This window comes from Radiomyces spectabilis, assembly GCF_025331425.1.
Source record: "Radiomyces spectabilis strain NRRL 2753 chromosome Unknown BYT42scaffold_5, whole genome shotgun sequence".
Lineage (NCBI taxonomy): Eukaryota > Fungi > Mucoromycota > Mucoromycetes > Mucorales > Radiomycetaceae > Radiomyces > Radiomyces spectabilis.
In genome coordinates this window covers 946,921-969,188 of record NW_026251930.1, presented here as the reverse complement: position 1 = coordinate 969,188, position 22,268 = coordinate 946,921, and the positions used below count along the sequence as shown (strand labels likewise).

General features: G+C 45.5%; 5 protein-coding genes across 5 annotated transcripts; 1 reads left to right on the top strand and 4 right to left on the bottom strand.

Moving 5' to 3' along the window:
• Positions 1–239: 239 nt before the first annotated feature.
• BYT42DRAFT_494757 (dihydrofolate reductase-like domain-containing protein) lies at positions 240–1,100 on the bottom strand (the record flags this gene model as incomplete). The annotated part of the gene is made up of 3 exons (XM_051564318.1): positions 240–529; positions 609–803; positions 875–1,100. The coding sequence occupies 3 exons, from the start codon at positions 1,098–1,100 to the stop codon at positions 240–242; spliced, it is 711 nt and encodes a 236-aa protein (XP_051424497.1).
• A 408-nt stretch (positions 1,101–1,508) lies between these two features.
• On the bottom strand, positions 1,509–2,256 carry BYT42DRAFT_545143 (linker histone H1 and H5 family-domain-containing protein; the record flags this gene model as incomplete). The annotated part of the gene is made up of 3 exons (XM_051565797.1): positions 1,509–1,840; positions 1,961–2,122; positions 2,181–2,256. 3 exons carry the CDS (start codon positions 2,254–2,256, stop codon positions 1,509–1,511), a joined length of 570 nt encoding a protein of 189 aa, XP_051424496.1.
• A 1,683-nt stretch (positions 2,257–3,939) lies between these two features.
• Positions 3,940–5,576, bottom strand: BYT42DRAFT_565691 (uncharacterized protein). The gene is made up of 2 exons (XM_051567888.1): positions 4,309–5,576; positions 3,940–4,237 (listed from the first exon to the last, which is right to left on the bottom strand). Exons 1-2 carry the CDS (start codon positions 5,387–5,389, stop codon positions 4,080–4,082), a joined length of 1,239 nt encoding a protein of 412 aa, XP_051424495.1. The 5' UTR covers positions 5,390–5,576; the 3' UTR covers positions 3,940–4,079.
• A 2,345-nt stretch (positions 5,577–7,921) lies between these two features.
• On the bottom strand, positions 7,922–14,438 carry BYT42DRAFT_644051 (uncharacterized protein). The gene is made up of 8 exons (XM_051572628.1): positions 14,140–14,438; positions 13,790–14,080; positions 12,334–13,696; positions 12,022–12,253; positions 11,902–11,963; positions 11,434–11,835; positions 10,033–11,339; positions 7,922–9,955 (listed from the first exon to the last, which is right to left on the bottom strand). Exons 1-8 carry the CDS (start codon positions 14,185–14,187, stop codon positions 8,120–8,122), a joined length of 5,541 nt encoding a protein of 1,846 aa, XP_051424494.1. The 5' UTR covers positions 14,188–14,438; the 3' UTR covers positions 7,922–8,119.
• A 136-nt stretch (positions 14,439–14,574) lies between these two features.
• Positions 14,575–21,633, top strand: BYT42DRAFT_297621 (chitin synthase). Its single transcript, XM_051562896.1, has 4 exons — positions 14,575–15,303; positions 15,501–17,843; positions 17,968–21,173; positions 21,246–21,633. Exons 1-4 carry the CDS (start codon positions 14,978–14,980, stop codon positions 21,341–21,343), a joined length of 5,973 nt encoding a protein of 1,990 aa, XP_051424493.1. The 5' UTR covers positions 14,575–14,977; the 3' UTR covers positions 21,344–21,633.
• The last annotated feature ends 635 nt before the right edge of the window (positions 21,634–22,268 follow it).

Below are 22,268 nucleotides of genomic sequence, written 5' to 3'. Positions count from 1 at the left end.
CCAAGCGTGCCCCTTGCTTTCTACTCTTCCTTTATCAGACATATTTCTCCCTCTCTTTTTTTTTTTACAGTAAAAATACATCATACACTTTATGAAAAAAAGAACATGATCACCATGTTTTTGGATAATAGGATCGTATACGGTTTCAGCTTGTTATAAGCGTGATGACAGTAATTTTCCAGAGGGTTCTGCATTAGTTCGTGATTTTGGGTGTGGGACACCGAGGATAGGGGACGGAGTTACTGGAGCTTAGCGGCAATGACCATATCATTGCCAATTTGTTGGTATTGCACATCCGAAAGTGAGGTTAGAGACCGGCCGCTGGTGGCATCCACGCCGTCACCTACCAGGACAGGCGCTACAGTCACAATGAGCTGGTCCACAAGTGAACTTTTCAACCACGACTGGATAACACGTGCCCCTCCTTCCACCATGAGCTTTTCAATCCCGTGTTGTCGCAAAAGTGTTAACACCGATGGCAGCGATGGGTCCGTCACAATAAAGATACGAGCACCGGCCGCTTCAAGTGCTTGCTAAAAAAATTAACAAGGTGTGGGATGTTTAAGTGATGTTTCACCATGGAGCCATCGCTGTTATGCCAGAATGACATGAGCAGGTGGGCGAGTTACTCACCTTGGCAATGGTGGGCGCTTGAGCTGTGGTCACGAGCCATGGCTGTTTACCGACACCGTTTTGGTAGTTTCTCAGTAAACGACAGCTCGCCGGTAAATCTAAGCGGGAATCCAGAATAATCGGCTGCGGTTGTTTGACATCCTGTAGCTCCTCAGGAGAAAGGTGTCGCGCTCCAAAATCACGATGCCTGTCAATTGTGCTTGTTCTATTTTCCAAAAGAAGTTTCTTTATTATGGCCTACCTGTGAGTTGAGGATCATCAACTTTGACGGTCCCGATACCGACCATGATACCGTCGTGAAGTATCCTTAGCCGATGGGTCATAGCCATACTTTCTTTTCCGCTGAGAATAAGCTGTTCGCCTTTCCGTGCGATTTTCCCATCCAAACTCTGAGCATAAGTCAAAGTCACAAAAGGCCCTTCCGTAGGCAACACCTTGTCTAAAAATTGACGCGCTTCTTCATACATCTTCCGTGACCGAAAAGGAAATTGACGAAAAAAAAAAGACAAACAGGCAGGAAGAAAGGGGAAGCAAGGAAAATGGGAACGGAGTCGAGTGGAATGACAAGTGGTTTCAAGCGGCCATTGAAAATTCCGAAAGGACCAGCGCGTTTTGGGGTGAGGCACGGGTTTCTTTTTTTTTCTTGTTCTTTTATTGCGTGTGTTAGAGAATCGGGCATATACAGAACGGAGTAGGTGAAAAAAAACAAAACAAAAGAGTCATGATAAAGAACGTACCCAACGTAAGAACATTATCAGGAGTGAAAGGAGTCGCACTTTAATAACGAGGGGGCTCTTTTTAGGAGAAAGGGTAAAAACAAAGATGAGGGCGATAACGATGAAAGAAAAGAAAGAGACATTCCATTTCCCCTCTTTTTATGCTTTGGCAGCCGCTTTCTTGGTGGTGGTCGATCTCTTCTTTGCAGCCGCCACGATCTTCTTCTTCTTGGTCGCAGTGGAAGCTTTCACGCCTGCCTTTTCAGTTGATTTGGTTTTCGTGGGAGTTTTTTTGGTCGTCGTCTTCTTGGGAGCAGCGGCTTTTTTTGCTGTTGTGGTGGACGTAGATTTTTTTGGAGCCGCCTTTTTTGTGGTAGTGCTCGCTTTCTTGGATGGTGAAGCTTTCTTGGCCGCCGACTTCTTTTCGTCCTTCTTTTCAGACGACACCGCCTTCTTTTCAGGCTTGATTAACTTTACAGTACCCGAAAGACCTAATGCAAAAAATTTGGTCATGAGTTGGCACTGAGTGAAACAAACAGCGAGCATGCGGGCCTGCCTGCCTGCAAAAAAAAAAAAAAAAGAACAGCCTTTTTCGTTTCCCTGAAGCTTACCCTTGGGCAAAGCAAAGATGTTCTTTGCTGCGCCTCGCTTAATGGCAGCGGAAATCTGCGTATCAAAATGGGCACCAGGTGACACTTTGTAGTTTGCCAGAATATACTTCTTGATAGCCGGTCTGGAACTTCCTTTACGCTCCTTGAGAGCAAGGATGGCCGCTGGAGAAAAACGTGATGAGCCAATTGAACCAGACTCTCTTATCAAGAGCGTACATACCTTTGATCATTTGCTCGTAGGTAGGATGATCCACCTTTTTGGTCGAAGAAGTAGAAGCTTTCTTTGGAGTAGCCATGATTGAAAAAATGGGGAAAGGAAAAAAAAGAAGAAACTCACCAAAAAAAATGATTTTTCTCAAAAATTATTGCTTTTTTCCCTTCGCATGTTTCCATATTGGGCAAGGCAAAAATGAGACTTCACCAATCATATTGTTTGCAGGATGCCTTGAGCCACTGGACCGGCCCTGAACAGCCTTGCTCCCATAGTTTTATGATAAGAATTTCATCACTTTACAACAAAAAGTAACACAATTTTGGAATTCTCCCAGATTTTCCATTCTCCCAAGTCCCCTTTTAGTGCAGCGGATGATGTCGAATGGCATTGTCAGATGAAGAAAAATACAAGCTTAGTCTTAGAGACGCCGCCTTTTTGCAACGCACAAGTGACATGGGATGGTTGTTATCTGTAAAATCTTTTATTTTTCTTGGAGAGGATATGCTCTCTCAAAGACACATGACAAAGAAAAAGAGTTCTTACCGGTCATTGAAGCAAATTGTTTCACATTGGTGCACCGCCAGAGAATTCCGAATGTCCTTTTAATTGCGACTCACTGGTATATACTGCTAGAGCATGGTTGCCTGTATTTCAGGACAGCGATTGAAGTTCTCAAAGTACTCGTTTCTGTAATTCAAATCAAATGACGGCTCAGTAGCATGTGATATGCGAGTGAATGCGCGCCATTGCGGTGCCGGAAGTTCTAGACTCGGTTAGGAAAATAAATCGCTGCAAAGATTTTGTACCAAAAACTATCCGCTTGGGAGAATGTGTCCTTGAGAATCTTTGGCACCACTGCTCAGAGGACCGTTTACTTGCGGAGAAGGTCCGGCAGCGGTGTATGGATAATATTCTTTGTATTACGTTCGGGGTTCGCCCGGCTTTTGTCAGCAGTTCATCGGTGTCTTGGACCTTACTCTGTGTGGAATGCTATGATTTGTAATTTAATGTAAAAAATGCCAGTTTAACGCAAAAGGGGTGACGCTACGCCCTGCTTTGTCATGGTCGTAGCTTGTTCATATACGCATTTCATGGTACAATTATTGGGGAAGCTGCTGTTTTTATCTGTTGTAGTTTTCAGGATATTTATCGTTGAATTTGCGAGAACCAGGTTGCCTAAATTACGACAAATTTTTTGTATCTTGCAATAAAATGGTGGGAATCCTGAGGGTAGAAATGACCGCTGCCGTGCTTGTCATGTAATGCTATTGAGACACGCACGCATGAGAGCTTTTACTTTTCAACTTGTGATATTCATACTTGTGGTGCAGAAACCTTTAGTCAGTAAGTAAGCACATACACGGTAAGAAACGATGTTTTCTTTTATGCAAGGCGTTGATTGCTTGGATATCGAATGATGGATAACCCGCAATTGCAACTATATCATCGAATGTGAATTTTAGGTGACACCAAAGGCCCAAACCTGGAGTTTCATTCTCATTGTTTCCATATCAATGTGCCACAATTGGTGAGCCCCCCCCCGCCTTGACCGTAAGCGAAACTGTCATATCTTACCCCATTGAGTGCCCTTTTAAAGAATTTTTGGTATACAAAGTCATTTGTGTTGAACAATCCGCCATTGACATTGTTCCGCGTCGTAGTTTCACAGTGGCACGACTCGCTTTTTTTAGGATGATGAAGATACGGCCCTTATCTGTCATGTGATGGCCTTGTCAGACAACGAATTTCATACACTTCAAATGGGGATAAGGATCATCCGTTTATATATAAAAAAAGGTAATATACAATTTAATAGCGTTTCCTTCATTAACGATAGTTCTTATAGTAGGTATAATAGCATGGCATAGTTATGTACAAAAAATAAAGAATACATAGTATAACAGTTTAAATGAGTGTTTCCTCTTGTTGGCGTAAGCGTTGTTCACGGAGGTATTCAAACATGAGCATTTGTTGGGCTACCAAAGGATCCGAATGACCTGGCAAGAGCAATGTCATGAAGCGTGGCATGGGCCGATGTTCCAAATCGGAAGAAATGTTGATGGCTGTTCAAAGAAAAAAAGGTTTATGAGCTTTCGACTGCCCTGGAAATTTTCGCGTGGAATAAATGGTTTACCTGCTTGCAAATGTTCGATCCATGAAATCATTTCAATGTAGGAGTGGAGGTGAAGTAACAGCTGGGGTCCGTTGGCGGTGGTCAGACGTAATGTGTGTGGTCTTCGGTTATAATCCAAAGCTTTTCTTGCGTCGGCACCTGCCAAAGACAGTGTCATGAGTGGCGCATTTTCTTGTCGCACTTTACTAAGAAAAGGAATCCTTGGATGATATCGATATTTGCAATGGGCCTCGCTGGGCTCGGTTTTGTAGATACGGAGCACTGTGCCCCATAGTGCAACGTACAATCCACGCCAGTACCGCCAACGGCTTTGCACACCGGGTGCATCCATTTCACGCTTGATACTGACATGGCCCATTTTGTATACCGTGCACTCATAGGCCGGTAGTTTTTCTTCGCTATTGACTTGTTCGCACGTCTGCATGAGTGAATTGCATCTTTCTAATTCCGGATACTCAGGAGGGGATATGATATCATCACCAGGATCCGATGTTGGGTATTCCAGATACGCGGGAAGTGAAGTGGGTCGTTGTGTTTTGACATGCTGCGATCGTGACAGTAACGGCGTCGGCGTCGACATTGTATCGGGAAGAGAAACACGATCACATGTCTGATACATGGACGAAATATACGACGGCGGTGACAGACAAGTCAGAGGTGTCGTTGGATCACATGATGACGTCTGACGCAGCGACAATAGGTATGAATCCAGCGCATTCACAGCGCGTAGAATACAAGCTTCATCCTCATCTTCCGCATGCGTGAACAACTCATCGTCTATCCGAACGACTTCCGTGTTGGGAAGAGCAGAATGGGGAGGAAATGGATCGTGGTAAGACTTCAACGTGCTGGTGGATGGTGGCAGTGATTTTGATTTTTGGGCGGTATATTGGCGATGATGGTGGACACGGGCTTGCATGGATCGCGCACAAAGAGATAATCTTCGACAAACGTGGGGTTCTTTGACACCGATGTTTTCAAAATCGGCGGGGTCGGTCATGGCCAGGAAATCCGTGAGATCCAATTTGTGTTTTTGAAACAGGGGAATCCAGCTTTCTAATGAAAGGTGCCTGAGGAGCATGGAGGATATATCTTTATTTCAAAAGATATCTGTCGATGAGCCGAGGCCTTTTTCATTCACTTGATAAAAAAAAAATTCAATGGTGATCTTTTATGGGTACCTGAGGATGGATTCATTGTGCAGGTTTTCGTGGTTAAATGGCAGAAAGAGATGAAGGAAAGAAAATAAAAGAGAAGAGGTAAGATCGATGAAAAGAAGCCAAGACAATTCGATTTAAAACAGAACATTGGTTTTTATTGGTGATCGCTCAGTGGTACATGTGATGACTTCAAAGAAGTTTGTGGAGCTTGGGATTTCTTGGTTCAAACACTACTGTAATCGGATTAGCGTCCAGAAATTCACCACCTTCCCCCGCCCTCCCCCCCAACCACCCCTTCTTCTCCCTAGTTGGCTTTTTCTGTTTCCCGTCTTAGAGTATGATCGTTTTTTTTTCAGCCTAGTTGCATGGGTTTCTATTGACTTTCAGTAGTCTGATTGCGGGATACTGCCTTGTTTTGGTAAAGACAAGAAGCGTATCCAACTCCGAATGCATATTGCCAGTCGTACCATAACCATAAAATCCGCATCAAATGAATCAAGCTGTACAGAAAACAACCCTTTGCATGAAATTTTTTTTCTACTTGGCATCCCTTTCTGCTTATCCTGCCTTTTGCCAAGCCGTGATAATAGCTAGACTGATATTTTCTGAAACGAAGCAGCATGTACCACATTAGGACGCGCCCATATCTGTGATGCGACGTAGTTGGAAGACTAGCTCTATTCTGGGCAATATAGGAAAATAAGACATCCCCACCCACGTCGCTAAATGGTATCTGTTTGAAACTGGGAGTTGGTTTGCTCTACGTAGAACGGATAATAAAGTTGCGGAGGATCCATGAAGAATTTAAACTTGTTCACAGGTTAATTTCTGATGACACTACTCGATTTTTGCCATAACCGCAATCCAAAGTCTGTCCAATCCTGATGAAACTAGGTTTGCAAGACACTGCATCGTCCGTCTTCTTGTTTTCTTTTGCAGATGATGTCAAGAGGTGGAGTAAACTGGAAATGACGTGATAAGGTTGGCAAGGATGTGAAACAAGGATGAACTGAACTGTGATGTGTAAAAGATTAGCCATTTTGGAAATACAGCAACCCCCGGCTTTTTACGTATTGTTTTGACATGAGTGTTCGCTGCCATCGTTGTAACTGGTAAGCTGTGCAGATCAGAGCTACATAATCGCCAAATGTTTATGTTATCTGTATCCCTTTTTTGGTCATCATTTATCTGTCCTGTCCAGAATCGGGTTTAGCGCGCAGCATCATTTGTTGATTTTTTTAGCAGCATGGTTCGATTCAATGACCATCCTTTTTTCGTTCTTCCCAATCAAGGTTTCATTCCCAAATAAACATAAATCGTTATTCATTCATTGTTGTAAACCAAAATCTGCAATTCGAAGATCCTCTTTCGTTGGATATGACTGCATTCTCTAAGGTATACTTTAGTCAGACACGGACTTTTCATTGCTGCTCACTGAATTTTTCTCATGCCATCGGAGAACAGAAACGGAAAATGGATAATCAGAATGAAAAAAAGAGCTTAAAAAAGTGAGCTCGTCACAATTCAACCACAGCTTTTGGTTGTAGGACGAGAAAACGAAGGAGGACAAAAAAAAAGGACATTATCCTTCGTGAACAAAAAAAAAAGGCGTTGGTTGGAACGGTGTTTCCTGGAGTTACCTTTATTTTTTATTTCTAAGAAACCGACTCTTTTTACGATGAATCGATATGTTATTACATTAGCAACTGATTTTAAACGCGATTAGGGCGATCACTATGCCATAGATAGCTGAAATGAATCATGGGAGTGACAGCTGGAGAACATGACGCTGTTTGCTACCATGTGTAACCTGTGCATACCAATAAAACAACCGGATGAACCATTTTTGATATGTTGACGAGATAGACAGTGCCGCTTGGCGGCTAAGGAAGCGATCTTTGGCGGAGTCGAATAAAAAATGCATGACCACTTGACAAAAAGTCGGTGGTGATACAATGTAACAAACTAAAGTGGGGCTGTTGCCATTGTCGAGTGGTTCGAGTCAAATCAAAATCACCAAGTTACCAAAATGAAAAATGGAACCCGAAAAGATACCGTCGCTATATTTCATCCACCCTTTTCCATGTCACATCACGCCACCTCCATATCTATTGGTTTTTCACTTTGAAAGGCAAATGTAATCCATCATACGAGCTGGATACGGACTAAACGTTGGGATTCAAAAAAAAAAAGTTCAAGTCGAAAGAAAAATGAACTTGCCAATACCCTTTTTCTTCGTCTGTAGCACAGTGATGCATTTTTCTTGAGAGTACCCGCCTATAATTGGCCAGGAAGCAGGATCGTTTTCTATTGGAGACACGTTGAAGTTTCAGGAGATAGCCAACGCAACTTACTAGCCATTATGCATTTTTTTTATCGGGCGTTAGAAGACAATGACATGAAACAGGGACAATGTTTTGTGCGAGCAGTAAATAGATTTTGACAATTAAAGTGTGGCACAATGTTTATTGGCCTAAAATGGTTTATTGATGCATACGTGGGTTTGTAAACCAAACATCAGAAGAATGCAAATGTGAACATGGTTGCAAGATACAAATGATAATCTGAATAAAGATGGAGAGGTTTCGTTTTTTTTTCTTGTTCTTTTTTTTAGTAAAGGGTATGACGGTAAAAAAAAATAATGGAAGATTTTACTTTGGATTGCCTCGATGATATTTCCAAGCTTCTTCGTAAAATCGCACCATTTGTTGTACGAGATTCTGGCGTTCGGAAGGCTTGTAGCGTGGATTGGAATTGACTTCTTGTATAGCATTCTTGATGTTGTCGATATTATACATGTTTGGACAAGCATCCCTTCGGTGGGTTGCATACTTACATAAAATACAAGCAATCACAGGCTCGTCACCGGCTTGAGCAGACCCGGCTGGAGGTTTCTGATTGGTAGCGACCGTGGTGTGTCTGACTTGTCCAAACGTCGTGGGTGCATGATGCGCGTCCCCGGCTGGATTCACATTTCGAACATGCTTATACTGTACCGCCGTAGCTGTGCCTGTAGCTACTGGTTGCTGCTGCTGCTGCACTGTATTCGTCAAGAAAATTGGATTGGATAACGAACCCAACGGTGACAGCTGAGAAGGAGGATGGTTCACTACAGGCTGTTTTTGCCTTGCAGGCTGATGCACCGGAAGTTGGCTCATGGCCGGCTGCTTTTGCATTGCGGGTTGTTGCGACGACGGATGCCGCGGTGGAGGTGGTTGCTGGACTGCTGGCTGGACAGTAGCTAGCTGGGCCGAAGCCGGTGTGGTTGTCACAGACGGGTCGATGTTGAGCAGTTGCTGCTGAGCAAGTATCCTTATAAGTTGCTGGATATGGTCTGGGGAAAGATTGGCAATAGTTGGCGTGCTAGACACTGTGTTTCCTGTAGCCTTCCCTCGGAGATTTGATGCATTTGATGAACTCAGTACATGTGACGAATTCGATGTTTGAGTGACATTTTGTGGCTGAGAAATTGGTCGAACGCCAAAATGACGTGATGCAGTTGATACAGACGAATTGGAAGTGGAACTCGATGCATCCCGTGCTACTGCCGTCGGTTGCTGAGAGGCAGACATCTTGGTGGCATTCTGATACTGATAGTTCACAGATGGAGCAGTTTCCTTTCGCAAGTTACTGGGAGCAGACGGCGACGGCGTTGGTGTTGGTGTTGGTGTTGACGAGGCCGATGCCGATGCCGCAGTGGCAGAAGGACTGGTGCTCGCGTGGGCAGCAGATTGGGCATTCGCTTGTCTTCTGGCATTGACCAGTTGAAGAAAACTAAGGTAATTGGGATCAAATAATGGCTGATCCGACGGATCCGAAGTTGGAGCAACGGCAGGCGGCGTTGGACCTGGATGTGGTACTGACTGACCTTTGACTGGCTGATAGGCAATCGGTGGTCGCATAGCTGTTGCACCAGGGGATACGTATTGATAAAAGACAGGCGGGTAGGGTGGTCCCTGATAAAAGAATTGTTGAGGTGCAGCGTGGTAAGCGACATTCGCAGGCTTATGGGTTGTGGCAGGGTGGGGTGGCATGGACTGCGGATGAGGTTGAGAAGTACGATGGCGTTTCTTCATCAAATTGGGATCGCTAATCACAGTTTGCAAGGCTTGTTGAACGGAAAACAGAGTAAGAGTGGCCGATAGAGGCTCATTGGCCTTATCGGCCTTTTCCGCCGAATGTTGCAATTGTTGCCGTTGCTGCTGAAGTCTTGCTTGGATCAATTGTTGTATCTCGGGCGTTCGTTGATCAGGGACTTTCGACGATGGACTTGAAGACGGCTTCGAAACAGCAGGTCGATATTCAATAATAGTGGGCGATGCAACGGGTGCCGCGAGTTCGTCTTCACTGATATAGTCGTCTTTCTCCAGCACGAAATCTTCGTCGTCCTGATCAAGCACCGCTTTACCCTTGCCTTTCCCTTTATGCTTTCTTCTCTTCACATTCATTTCTTCTTCCATCGCTTCTTTTCCATTCTTGTAATACGACTATTTTTTTTTTTAGAGAAAAAACCACAAGTGAATAAATGGTGCAGATGAACTGAGTATGAACATCTCCAGCTTACCACAAGCACTCGCTTACGAGCTCCACGACCCAACGCTTCCTTTTCTTGCTGTTTCAGCTTTAGCTGTTGTTGCTTTTCTTCCAAAAACTTGCGCCAAAAGTTGCTGTCTTGCTCTTCTTGTGGGTCCGCATCGGTGGTCAGATCGTCGCTCACCGATTGACCATCGGCAGTCCACACCTTGGCAAACGAAAAGGAGAATGAGTTTTCATTGGTTTCTTCCACGCCTTCCATGGGTGAATCCTTGGATTCACTGACTTGATTCGACATATGACTTCGATCCAACAGTTTATCAATGGCGGCCGAGTCGTACACAATGTCTTTGGAATTATCGCCTTCAAATAATGACTGCGCCCCAAATTTCAAAATACTTTCCACGTCTTCCGATTCGAGTTCCTTGTCGTCCATTTTTTCCACCACCAAATGATCGAGAATCATCTTCTTTTTACCAAGCTGCATAATCTTTTCTTCTACCGATAACCGCGTCATAAACTTTAACACCAGCACCGGTTTCGTTTGACCGATACGATACGCGCGACTGATGGCTTGCATATCAGCGTGTGGGTTGAAATCTGCGTCCCACATCAGCACCGTGTCTGCCGAGGCCAAATTGATTCCCACACCACCGGCACGCGTTGTCAGCAAAAACACGGAAATATCCGAGTCCCTGGCATTGAAAGCATCAATATTCTTGACACGCTGGATTTGCGACATTCCACCGTCCAGGCGCACATATTTTTCGTTTTCATATGCAAGATAATCCTCCAAAACATCCAAGGTCAGCTTCATTGTCGAGAAAATGAGGATACGATGGTTTTGCGCCTTGAGTTTGGGTAACATTTGATGGAAGATTTTCAGTTTTTCGCATGCTTCAATGAGCAAGCGGTGAGTGCTGCCTAGATCCGGCTGTGCAATTTCCACGTCGTCCATGAGATAGGGATGGTTGAGGGTTTTCCGCAGCTGCATTAAAACGTTGTGGTACGCTTTGGATGCTTTGACTTGCGACGTGTTACCGGCCAAGGCGGCAAAGGAAACAATGTTCCTAGACAAGATCTGCTTGTAGACTTCTTTTTGCAAATCCGTCATGGAGATGGGGACAATGATTTCCGAGATGGGCGGCAACGTCTTGAGCACCAGTTGCTTCGTGCGACGCAAGAAGTAGGGCTTCAATCGTTCATGCAATTCCTGAACCACGTCGTGGGATAATTCCGCATATTTTTTCTCCAGTTGATCCACGTCGGCGAATTGGCTCGGATGAACAAAGTGCATGATATTCATCAATTCTCTTATATTGTTTTGAAGCGGTGTGCCTACGTAAATGAAACAATGATATATGAATAAATATAAAACAAACAAAGAAAGAAACGTCTTCCAATATCACTGATCTCTGCATCGTTCATTTACCTGTGAGCAACACGTAGTGACCGCATCGAAGCGTGAGTAGTTTTTGAAACAGTTGACTGGCGTTGTTCTTTAATCGATGTGCTTCATCGACAACCATGACGGGCCAAAAGTTGACGCGCTGAAAATATCCCAAGTCGGATAAGGCCGATTCATAGGTGAAGATGATGGCGTGACACCGCAAAGACTTGTCCTTTGTGCTGGAAGGAAAAATCTCGTAATCGCGCGCAAGCTTTCGACTGCGGCTCGATCCGTGATAGGGAACCACCACCATGTCAGGTGCCCATTTATTGAACTCTCTTAACCAGTTGGTGGCCGTACTGTTGGGTACCACAATACAAAACGGGAAAATGTCATAGCGTTTGTACAGATAAGACAGGAATGATACAATTTGAATGGTTTTTCCTGCAGAAAAAAAAAGTAAATAATGAACACCACGAGTGGGTCATGTTAGTTTCTCATGGCGCGTACCTAGACCCATATCATCTGCCAGAATACATGGATGATCATGCTCCCATTGATATGCAAGCCAGCTGTAGCCATTCAAGGTTAGAGATCGACAGCGAAACAAAATTATTGGTAACAACTTACTTTAGGCCGTCCAATTGATGGGGCATCAGTGTACCGCCGGTAATGAAATCAGGCTGCTTTTTTAATTCGTGTTTGGCGTAAGCTTCCTTGGTGGCGACGGTTTTCACTTCCGCTACATGCTTTTTCATGTGTGAAGGGGCCGTCACTTTCTCCGCTAGACGGTACAGGCGCAGCGCATCTTCAAATGCAGGATAGAGATCTGATGACTTGGGAGGCGGGGAATCCCAGCAAGCTAACGACACATCACAAACAATTCATTGAGTGAGTGAGAATGCAGTTGGCAAGTTGCATCCTTTTCACAAAATACTTTACCATCATCGTAAGTCAATCCGCAAAATGTCGCCAACACTTGTTCAATCTTTTTGCTGTAGGCATCCTCATATTCTATGGCCAGAATACGATCCACCATCATCCATTGTCGCGGCACCACTTCGTCTTCCGTCTTTGGCTTTTCTTTACCCATGCGTTGCAGCAAGTGCTTGTATTTGGAAGTGGCTGTGACCGCAACCCAGTTTTCAGACACCCACGTCAAATGTCGATACGACGTATCCTCCCACTTTACCAAGAATTCGCGGGTTGGCGATGGTTTGACCACGGACTGAGATGTCTCTGTCTTTGTGGCGGTGGTGTCGTCGTCTGACTTGTTCACTTCGTCTGATTGCACGGTACGATATGTCATGATGCGATCAACGGGCTTACAGTACACGATGCATTCTGCACATTTCCAAAGGCTCTTGCAAGCTTCGTAAGTCGCGTCCTGGATGTTTTGGCTTTGTTTGAAGCGTGTTTCTTCATCGGGAAATCGTGGAAGACATTGAGAGTGAAAAGCGCGCAAGCATTGCGTGCAACGGAAGAGCGAATCGGTCTTGACACTCGATTCACCGGATGCTTTGGTTGCCGGTGATACGGTGTCAGATGTATCGTTGGTGGTGATTTGAGTTTCTGTGACGATATCTTCTTCTTTCGTAACAGACGTCGTATTATGAACACCACACTGGTTGCATGCGGTACTCCTCTGACACCGGAGACATCGAAAGAGATCCGAAGTGCCGTCCCCCACTGGATTTGGGTAAAAGCATTTGTCGCGCAGAGTTTTGGTATTGGGAAGACATCCTTCGTGAGTGGCGACAGCACAAATGTTGCACAGGAGCAATCGTCCTTGTTCGTCTGGATCGGGTTCCTCGTCCGAACTGGTCTCGGGGAGAGGCGTGGATCGTTGGCGACGTCGGCGATTGGTGATACCTTTCGGGGGACCGTTGACGTATCCTGTTTGTTTACATTTCAAGCACCAGTTCCAGTGCAGATCAATAAACGTTGCATCATTGTATTCTTTCACGTTGGCTTTGAACAATGTGCGCGGTTTGGGACTATCGACACGAGGGAGTGTGTTCATAAAGTGAGTAGGTTTTTGGATCCGCCGCTTGTAAGCTTCGCGGGTATGGGTGATGGTTTCCGTCTCTTGCTTGGGAGACTCGTCGTCGTGATCGCTTGGGAATGATTCGTCATACTCGGCAGCGGCCCATCGCACCCGTTTGCGCGTCGATCGCGATTCCGGTTGAACACTGGGGATACTGTCGGGGGTGGAAGTTCGGCTGCGTCCAAGATTTTCGCGAAGACGTTCATGCTCGAATTCCTCCAGCTGATTAGCGAATCCCCGTAATACCAGGGGGGATTCCTAGGTAATGATCCGTTAGAAACGATCCGGTGGACATGACAATTAAAATTATTATTGCCAAAAAGAAAAACCCTGAATCGCGTTTTTCCTTACTTCGGTCTTTTTGCCGTTGCTCCAAAGCACGGTGTAAGTGACTTTGCCGTTTCTTCTTTCTTTGCGGCTGAGAATCTTTTGAAGACCACCGTGGGTCTTGACTTTAAGTTCTCGGACGGAATCTTCGTCGGAATGGTCGGTGGAATGCGCATCGGAAGAGTCAGTGTCGTCAATGCGAGGGGATCGTCGTTTTCGGTGAGGTGATGGTGACTGCTTTGACTTGTACGCACTAAACGGTATGCATGATGCCAGATCGACGGCAAGGAGGGGCTGCCATTCCGTTTGCAAACTCTGTATAGTCTGAATCAAAAGACCATGCTTGTCATCTCATGTGCCTCTTGATAACGTACCCGTAGCGAGATCGTCTTGAAAGCGGATTTCAATTCTGACTGCGTCATCAAGTGGAATACGCGAACAGTATTTTGCGAAACACACACGCGCCACTATACAGTAATAATAACAATAACAAAAACAAAAAACCACCACCGAAAAGCAGGGAAAAAATATCGACTTTTTTTTTTCGTGAATTCCATCCTGCCGTGTGCATCAGTGACAAATGGAATAGGCGATCTTTCAGAAACAGTCATACGACGGATTTTCACTGAGCGTGGATTGGGTGGGAAATCATCCACATTTACCTGGTCCTACTTTTTGGGAGCTTTTTTCTAAGCGTAGTCGCATTCGTGCATCTATTGATCTTGCTGTAATGTTGTCACTTATTTTTTGCGCTTGCTTTTGAATGTCATCGCTGAAGAGCATCCTTATTTATCATATAACGTGATAGACAAATTCTAATTTTGGATCCGCTCCCACAAACTAGGGGAGCGGATTCACAAACAGCCGCAGGTGGTTCAAGGGCTCCACTCATTTCTCTCTCTTTTTTCTGGGCTTTCCTTTGGTTGGATCCGTCATCCTTTTCTTTTTTCGTTTCTTATTTCTGTTTTGCCCTTTTTTTTTCCTGTTTCTCTTTTCTTATCTGCTCATTCTATCACTGTCGACTTTTATTTAATTGTCCATCATCATTGCCGTTGCTAAAAAAGACTGGGCGAGTGTTTCTCTTTTTTCTTCTTAGTTTTTTTATTCACCCTTTTCTTTCCCTGTTTAATTCCTTCGACGGCCCAGTAAAACAACTGTGTGGACGCCCTTTGTGAAAGTCGACCACTTACTGATAAACGCAAACAACGCATCATGCAAGACGACAGTCGCACCGATCTGAACTGTCTTGTTGGCATGGGGAATGAAATCCCCTCCGATGATAGTATCAGCAACCTTTTGCAGACAAGATATAAACGAAATCAACCATATACCCGCGTGGGCCACTCGAATTTAATCGTTGTCAATCCTTATCAGCCACTGGAATTGCTGAACGATGCAACACTCCAGTACTATGCGAATATGGGATACCGAAATGTGATCGAGCAACCAATGGTTCTCCAGCCGCATGTTTATGAATTGGCCGCGATGGTGTATTTTCACATGCGACGAACCGGTGAAGATCAAAGTGTCGTGCTAAGGTAAGGAAAATAAAATAGTATAAAGATAGACCCCACCCATCCACAACCGAGTGTCGGCACTTGAACTTCCCAATGGCAGGGCACGTTCCCTATTGGTGGATTGCCTCGACGGCCCAGTTAACCTGTGAAGGGTGGAAAGTGGTTCCTTGGATGCGACTTACTCACTTTGCTTTCTCGTTTCTATTCAATTGCGTTAGTGGTATCACTGGTTCCGGTAAAAGCACTACGCATCAGCATTTGCTCAATCAGCTTCTATTGCTGTCCACCCACAGCAAGAAGGAGACCAAATTGCAACGTCAGATAAAGAACGCCAATGTCATCTTGGAAGCATTTGGTCATGCACGCACCGTTCAAAATACCTCGGCCTCGAAATTTGGGTTATTTCAAGAATTGCAGTTTAGCGAACGAGGTCGTATCCTGGGAGCTAAATGGCTTACTTATGCCTTTGACAAGGCCCGCGTCACGACCCTGGCCAAGGATGAACGCACGTATCATGTATTCTACTCATTGCTTGCTGGCACCAACGTCGACGAAAAAACCGCGTTGCATATCAATTACCCACCTGATCATTTCAACTATCTCAGTCAGTCCAAATATATCTTTGGTCCTGACCGGAACGATCAATTGACCTTTGATGACCTCAAGAGTGCACTCAAAGTGTGCGGATTCAAAGCAAAGACCGTCACGCAAATCTTTCAGTTGCTCGCTGCCATTCTTCACTTGGGCAATCTCCAGTTTGTAGGCAACGAGGTCGGCAACGCTACCCAGGAGGCGTGCACGGTGAAGAACTATGAACTCTTGGAATTGGTCTCGGCCATGCTCGGTGTTTCGCCTCACAAACTCGAAACGTCACTCACGTACAAGTTGAGATTGATCCGTAAAGAGCTTTGTACCATGTTCCTGAACCCTCAGGGTGCCGCCGAACAGCGTGACGCACTGGCACGTTCCTTATACCACATTCTTTTTCTCTGGCTGGTGGAATCCATCAACGCAAGGATATGTCACACAGACAATGACCCGGCCAATTTTATTGGCATTCTCGATCAATTCGGTTTCCAGAATTTCAAAACCAATTCCTTTGAAGCCTTCTGTGCCAATTTTGCCAATGAACGAGTTCACCAATTTATCATTCATCAACAATTCGATCATAATCGGGGCATGAATGCGGCCATGGTGCGTGATGGCATCCAACTTCCGAAAATTACCGGCTATCAGGATGCTCCGTGTCTCGAGTTACTCGTGGGAAAAGAGAAAGAGCCCCTGGAAAAGAACGTCAGTCGATCCGCCGCTCTCGGTTTAGGCGGTATCATCGGGGCCATGGATCGCGATTGTGCCAAATACCAAACAGGAGCGACCGACGCCACCGATGCCAATTTCCTCGCCAATCTGCAACGTCAATACGGTTCGCATGCCTCGTTTGCCAAATCCGGATTCGCATACGCATTTGGTATCAATCATTTTGCAGGCCCCGTTCACTATACGGTCGATTCGTTCTTGGAGAAGAATTTGGATGATTTATCACCGGATTTTGTCAACCTCATGCGCGACAGCAGCAACAACAGCTTCCTATCGTCCTTGTTCCAGAGCAGTGCCATGGCCACCGAATCGCATCCCAAAGATGAACGTACCATCGTCAAAGCTCAACTTTCCAGCAAGCCGACGCGCGCGCCTTCCATGCGACGCAACAACAAACGATACAATGCCGCGGAGAATCATGCCGCAAACCTTGGATCTCAAACCCAACTGAGCGACACGGACTCGAGTCGAAAGAACAAACATCTCAAAGACATTGAAGACACTTATCAGAACATGCAAGTGACGACAGTAATGGATCAATTGTACATGACCCTTCGCGATCTATTTTATACCATGTCAGATACCCACATATACAACATCATTCATATCAGACCCAACGATACCCAGTCACCGGACGCATTTGACGTACGACGAGTCAAAGCCCAAGTGGCCGCTTACTGTCTTCCGGACCTTACCTTGCGTTCCCAACAAGAATATGCCAATTACTATTCCTTCAACGAGTTCCTACTTCGGTACCAGCGCCTGATTGCTTCGTTGCAAATGGACGACAACAAGTCCGAACGTGACCAACTCAAAGCGTTGAAGAGTATCATGAACTGGTCCGATCAACAAGCGTACATTGGCCACCAAATGGTGTGGCTCGCTTATGATACCTGGAAGGAGCTTGAAAACGGTTTGCGAGCAGCAGAGAAACGCGAACGGGAACTGGCCAAGCAAGAATCGGAACCCAAGCCAGAAATGGCCGTGCCAATGGCCGACGATCCCAATGCATTGCACGCTGCTCCTTATCCCGATGGTTTTGGTGGTTATCCCACACCTGCTGGTGGCTATCTCTATCCGGCCGATCAGGCGCCGCCCGGGTTTGCCATGGGCGACACAGGCCACTCTTCCTTTTACGATGATAATGCCAGTTATGTCGAAAGTGATGACGGTATGAAACGCGAAATGGACAGCAGTCAGTGGGGCGATGAATCTGAATGGGGCATGAAAGGTCTTTCCGAAGGGTAAGTCTCTGCGGTAACATTGGTTGGGAAAGGTTGGTTAGCAAAAGATGACGGGCTTGTGATGGGGAAACTGTGTATCTACTTTTCCTTTTGATTGTTAATCATCGAACGCCTGTATCCATAGATTCGGACCAAATATGGATATGAGCAAGATGGTCGAAGATTATCACGTACCGCAACATGAACAGATCGAGGAAATGCCTATTACCGCTGTGCGTGTGTGGTGGGTTCGTTTTGTGTGGCTCATGACGTGGTGGATTCCGTCGCCGTTCCTTCGATGGTTTGGTAAAATGAAGCGTGAAGATGTCCAGATGGCCTGGCGAGAAAAGGTCACACTCTGCATCCTGATCTTTATCTTTTCGAGTATTGTCATCTTTGTTATTGTCGGTCTGGGCGAACTCATCTGTCCTGGAACGCGAAACATGTATTCGACGGCCAACGTTCAAGCCCACAGTACTCCCGACGACATGTTCATGAGCGTCCGTGGTGTGGTATACGATGTTACGAATTTTGCTCGCAGTGGCCATGGTACGACCGCTTTACCGGCGAACCGCGATACCATGGTTGAATTGGCCGGTCTGGACGTTTCGACTACCATTCCTCCTCCGTTGACCGTGGCGTGCGCCGGCTTGGTCTCATCCAATACCATTCATGTGAACCCCAACATCACCATTGTCAAGGGCACCTTTATCCACTACTCGGGCGATCAGATCCAGATTCCGACTTTGCAGAAGATGAAAGACGATCTGTGGTATTGGAATTATTTCTTACCGGAAATGAGCCTGTACAAAAAGGGCAAGGTCGTGATCCCCATCAAGCAATTGAAGGAAGATTTTGAAGGATGGGGTCGTTTGGCTCTCGCTATCAATGGCAAGGTGTACGATATCAATGACTATATGGCGACGGCGAGAACATTTGACACTGGCTCCACGGCCAGTGATTATCACTATTTGTCAGAAACGGTGGAAGAGATTTTCAACAAATTCAGTGGCACCGATGCCACCGAGAAGTGGAATCAGTACAAGAGTTCCATGTCGCCCGAAGTGCAAGCCGCCAACCTGAATTGCCTCAACAATTTTTTCTACATTGGCGATGTGGATCAACGCGAGTCTCCCCGCTGTATATTTACCAATTACTTGTTGCTGGCGTTTGCCATCATGATGTGCGCCGTCATCTTTGTCAAGTTTCTGGCCGCCCTTCAATTCGGCGGAGCCCCGACCCCGGAAGATCATGACAAATTCGTCATTTGTCAGGTTCCCTGTTACACGGAAGATGAAGAATCGATCAAGAAGACCATCGACTCGCTGACGGTGATGAACTATGACGATAAGCGCAAGTTACTGTATATTATTGCGGACGGCATGATTATGGGTAGTGGTAACGATCGACCCACCCCGCGCATTGTCTTGGACGTGCTTGGCTATGACACCAAGAACGATCCGGAACCGTTGATGTTCAAATCAATTGGTGAAGGGAGCAAACAACTGAATTACGGCAAAGTGTACTCTGGTCTGTACGAGTGTGAAGGCCACGTGGTTCCCTATGTTGTGGTGGTCAAAGTCGGCAAAGCCTCTGAACGTGCCAAGCCTGGCAATCGAGGAAAACGCGATTCGCAAATGATTTGTATGAATTTCTTGAGCAAGGTCCACTTTGACGCGGAGATGACCCCGCTGGAACTGGAGATGTACCATCAAATCAAAAATGTCATTGGCGTCAATCCTTCGTTTTACGAATATATTCTTATGGTGGACTCGGATACCGAAGTGTTACCGAACGCCTTGAACCATATGATTTCCTGCATGCTTCATGACGGACGGATCATTGGTCTTTGTGGAGAAACCAAACTGGTCAATGAAGATCGCACTTGGACCACCATGATCCAGGTCTACGAGTACTACATCTCGCATCACCTCGCCAAAGCGTTCGAATCCCTGTTTGGATCCGTCACTTGTTTGCCCGGTTGTTTCTGCATGTACCGTATCCGTACGCCAGTGAAGAACGAACCGTTGATCATCTCGCCCAAGGTCATTAGCGATTATTCGGATAACCACGTTGATACACTGCACAAGAAGAATCTCCTGCACTTGGGCGAAGATCGATACCTTACCACGTTGATGATGAAGCATTTTCCGCAATACAAGATGAAGTTCACCGCGCATGCTCAATGCAAGACGGTGGCTCCCGATCGATGGAAAGTGCTCTTGTCGCAACGTCGTCGATGGATCAACTCGACCATCCACAACTTGTTTGAACTCGTCCTGCTTCCTGACTTGTGCGGTTTCTGCTGCTTATCGATGCGATTCGTGGTCCTCATTGATCTTATCGGTACTTTGACCCTGCCGGTGTCGGTCGTGTACCTTGGTTACTTGATTTACGTCATTGCTTCGGGTACGGGACCGATTCCGATCTTGGCTCTTTGTATGTTGGCCGGTATCTATGGTTTGCAAGCGATTTTGTTCATTCTCAAGCGACAATGGCAACATATCGGTTGGATGATCTTTTACATCCTGGCCATTCCGGTCTTCTCTTTCTTCCTGCCCATCTACTCGTTCTGGCATTTTGATGACTTTTCATGGGGTAACACACGTGTGGTTGTGGGCGATAACAAGCAAAAGAAGATTATCATGGCCGACGACGAGAAATTCGATGAAAAGATGATCCCGCTGAAGAAATGGAGCGTGTACGAACAAGAACTGTGGGAAATGGGTTCGATGGGATCTAAAGAGACCGGAGTCACTGGCCACACCTATCGCAGTTATCACACTCAGGGCACACGGCTCCAAGGCGGAGGATCAGCGTTTTTCGATAATCGCAGCCAGTACGGTGGAAGTCAAATTGGCCAAGGGGACTACGATTACTATCGCAACGGTAATATGACGTCTTCGACAGAGAAGCACCGTAGCACGCCATCGGGTCACGGTCTTCGCTATGCTGCTTCAGTGATCACGCCCGGTTCGGAATACGGTGGCGATTACATGAATGCATCGCCTTTACGCGGTTCACGTACCATGTCGGTGAACAGCTTCAACCATCCGGATTACATTGGTGGCTTCGGACACCCTGTGCCTGGTGGCGGTATGATGCCTCCGCACGATCGAAGCAGCATGGTATTTGATCGCAACAACGCCTCTGCGAATCGATCCATGATGGCTCCCATGGCGACCGAGTATGAAACGTTACCACGACCGATGAGCCAGTTCTCCATCCCCGTGTCCCAAGGCGGTCTGCAACCGATGATGTCGCCTGGTTTCCCAAGCGATGAAGAAATCCTGCTAGAAATTCGAAACATCCTTGCTACAGCCAACCTCATGAGTGTCACCAAGAAACAAGGCAAGTATCTCCATTGTTTGTGCAATATGTCGTTATGTCAACGTCTAACCATTTTTTGTGTGTGTATCATAGTTCGCGAGCAGCTGACGGCATTCTTTGGATTTGACATGACACCAAAGAAAGAATACATTAACACTAGCATTGAATACATTCTACAGGGTCGCCTTTAGTTTTTATTTGTCCTTATTTTCCTTTCTGTCATTATGTAACACTCAAATTCCTCATGCATATCGATTCCTTTTTTTTGTTTTTTGTTTTTGGCACGATTGACCTTTTTTCTCCATATTGCAAGCTTTTCGTTTTTCTTTTCTGTAGTGGGGCCTCATTCTATGCGCCCTTTGACATGTAGATCCTTGTAGCAAGATGAGATTATCTTCTCAACTTTGTCTCTCTGTCAGTTATAAATGTAAAAAAATTAAAAATGAAAGAAATCTTTTTTTTTTCCTTGTGGAATACTAGATTCTGTTGATTCATAGTACACTACCATACGCTGATTCTGGCAATTACATTTGAAAGGTAAATATCAAATGCATAAAAAGATCTATTTTTTTTAATTCTCTAATCTCATTCGCGTTGCAGTAGGTGGGAGTGTACTTGTTGCTGTTTCTCAAAACTTCAACGATTATTTTATCGAAAGGGAGAAATTCATGAATTGATCAACCAGCACTCATTCAAGGGGGTTTTTTGCCCGTATGTTTATATCCCATGGCTTACTTGTAGTTATCGCTAGAAACGTGGAAACATCGTTTTTGCCCTTTTTCATACAATGGTTTGAATTGCGTTCCTATGCCATTTTCAACTTGGGGAAACGTGTATTTTATCGTTATTTTCTCTGGCAGCTGTATTCGTTGCCTTTTTAAGCCGCCAAAAGCTAGTTCTTTTTATCATGAATCATGCAGCCAGTGCAAAGAAAAGTTTCATTCCATACCTCTTTTATTTTCACATGCCCTGCACAACACGCCAACCTTTTTTTTTCACTCCGAAGGGATGGGCTACCCATTTTATCTGATCAGGCTTCGGGGACTTACGTTCGTCTCGAAGATATAATTTTTTTTTGAACGGTGCATCTCTGCCAATAAGGCCGGCTTGTCGGTG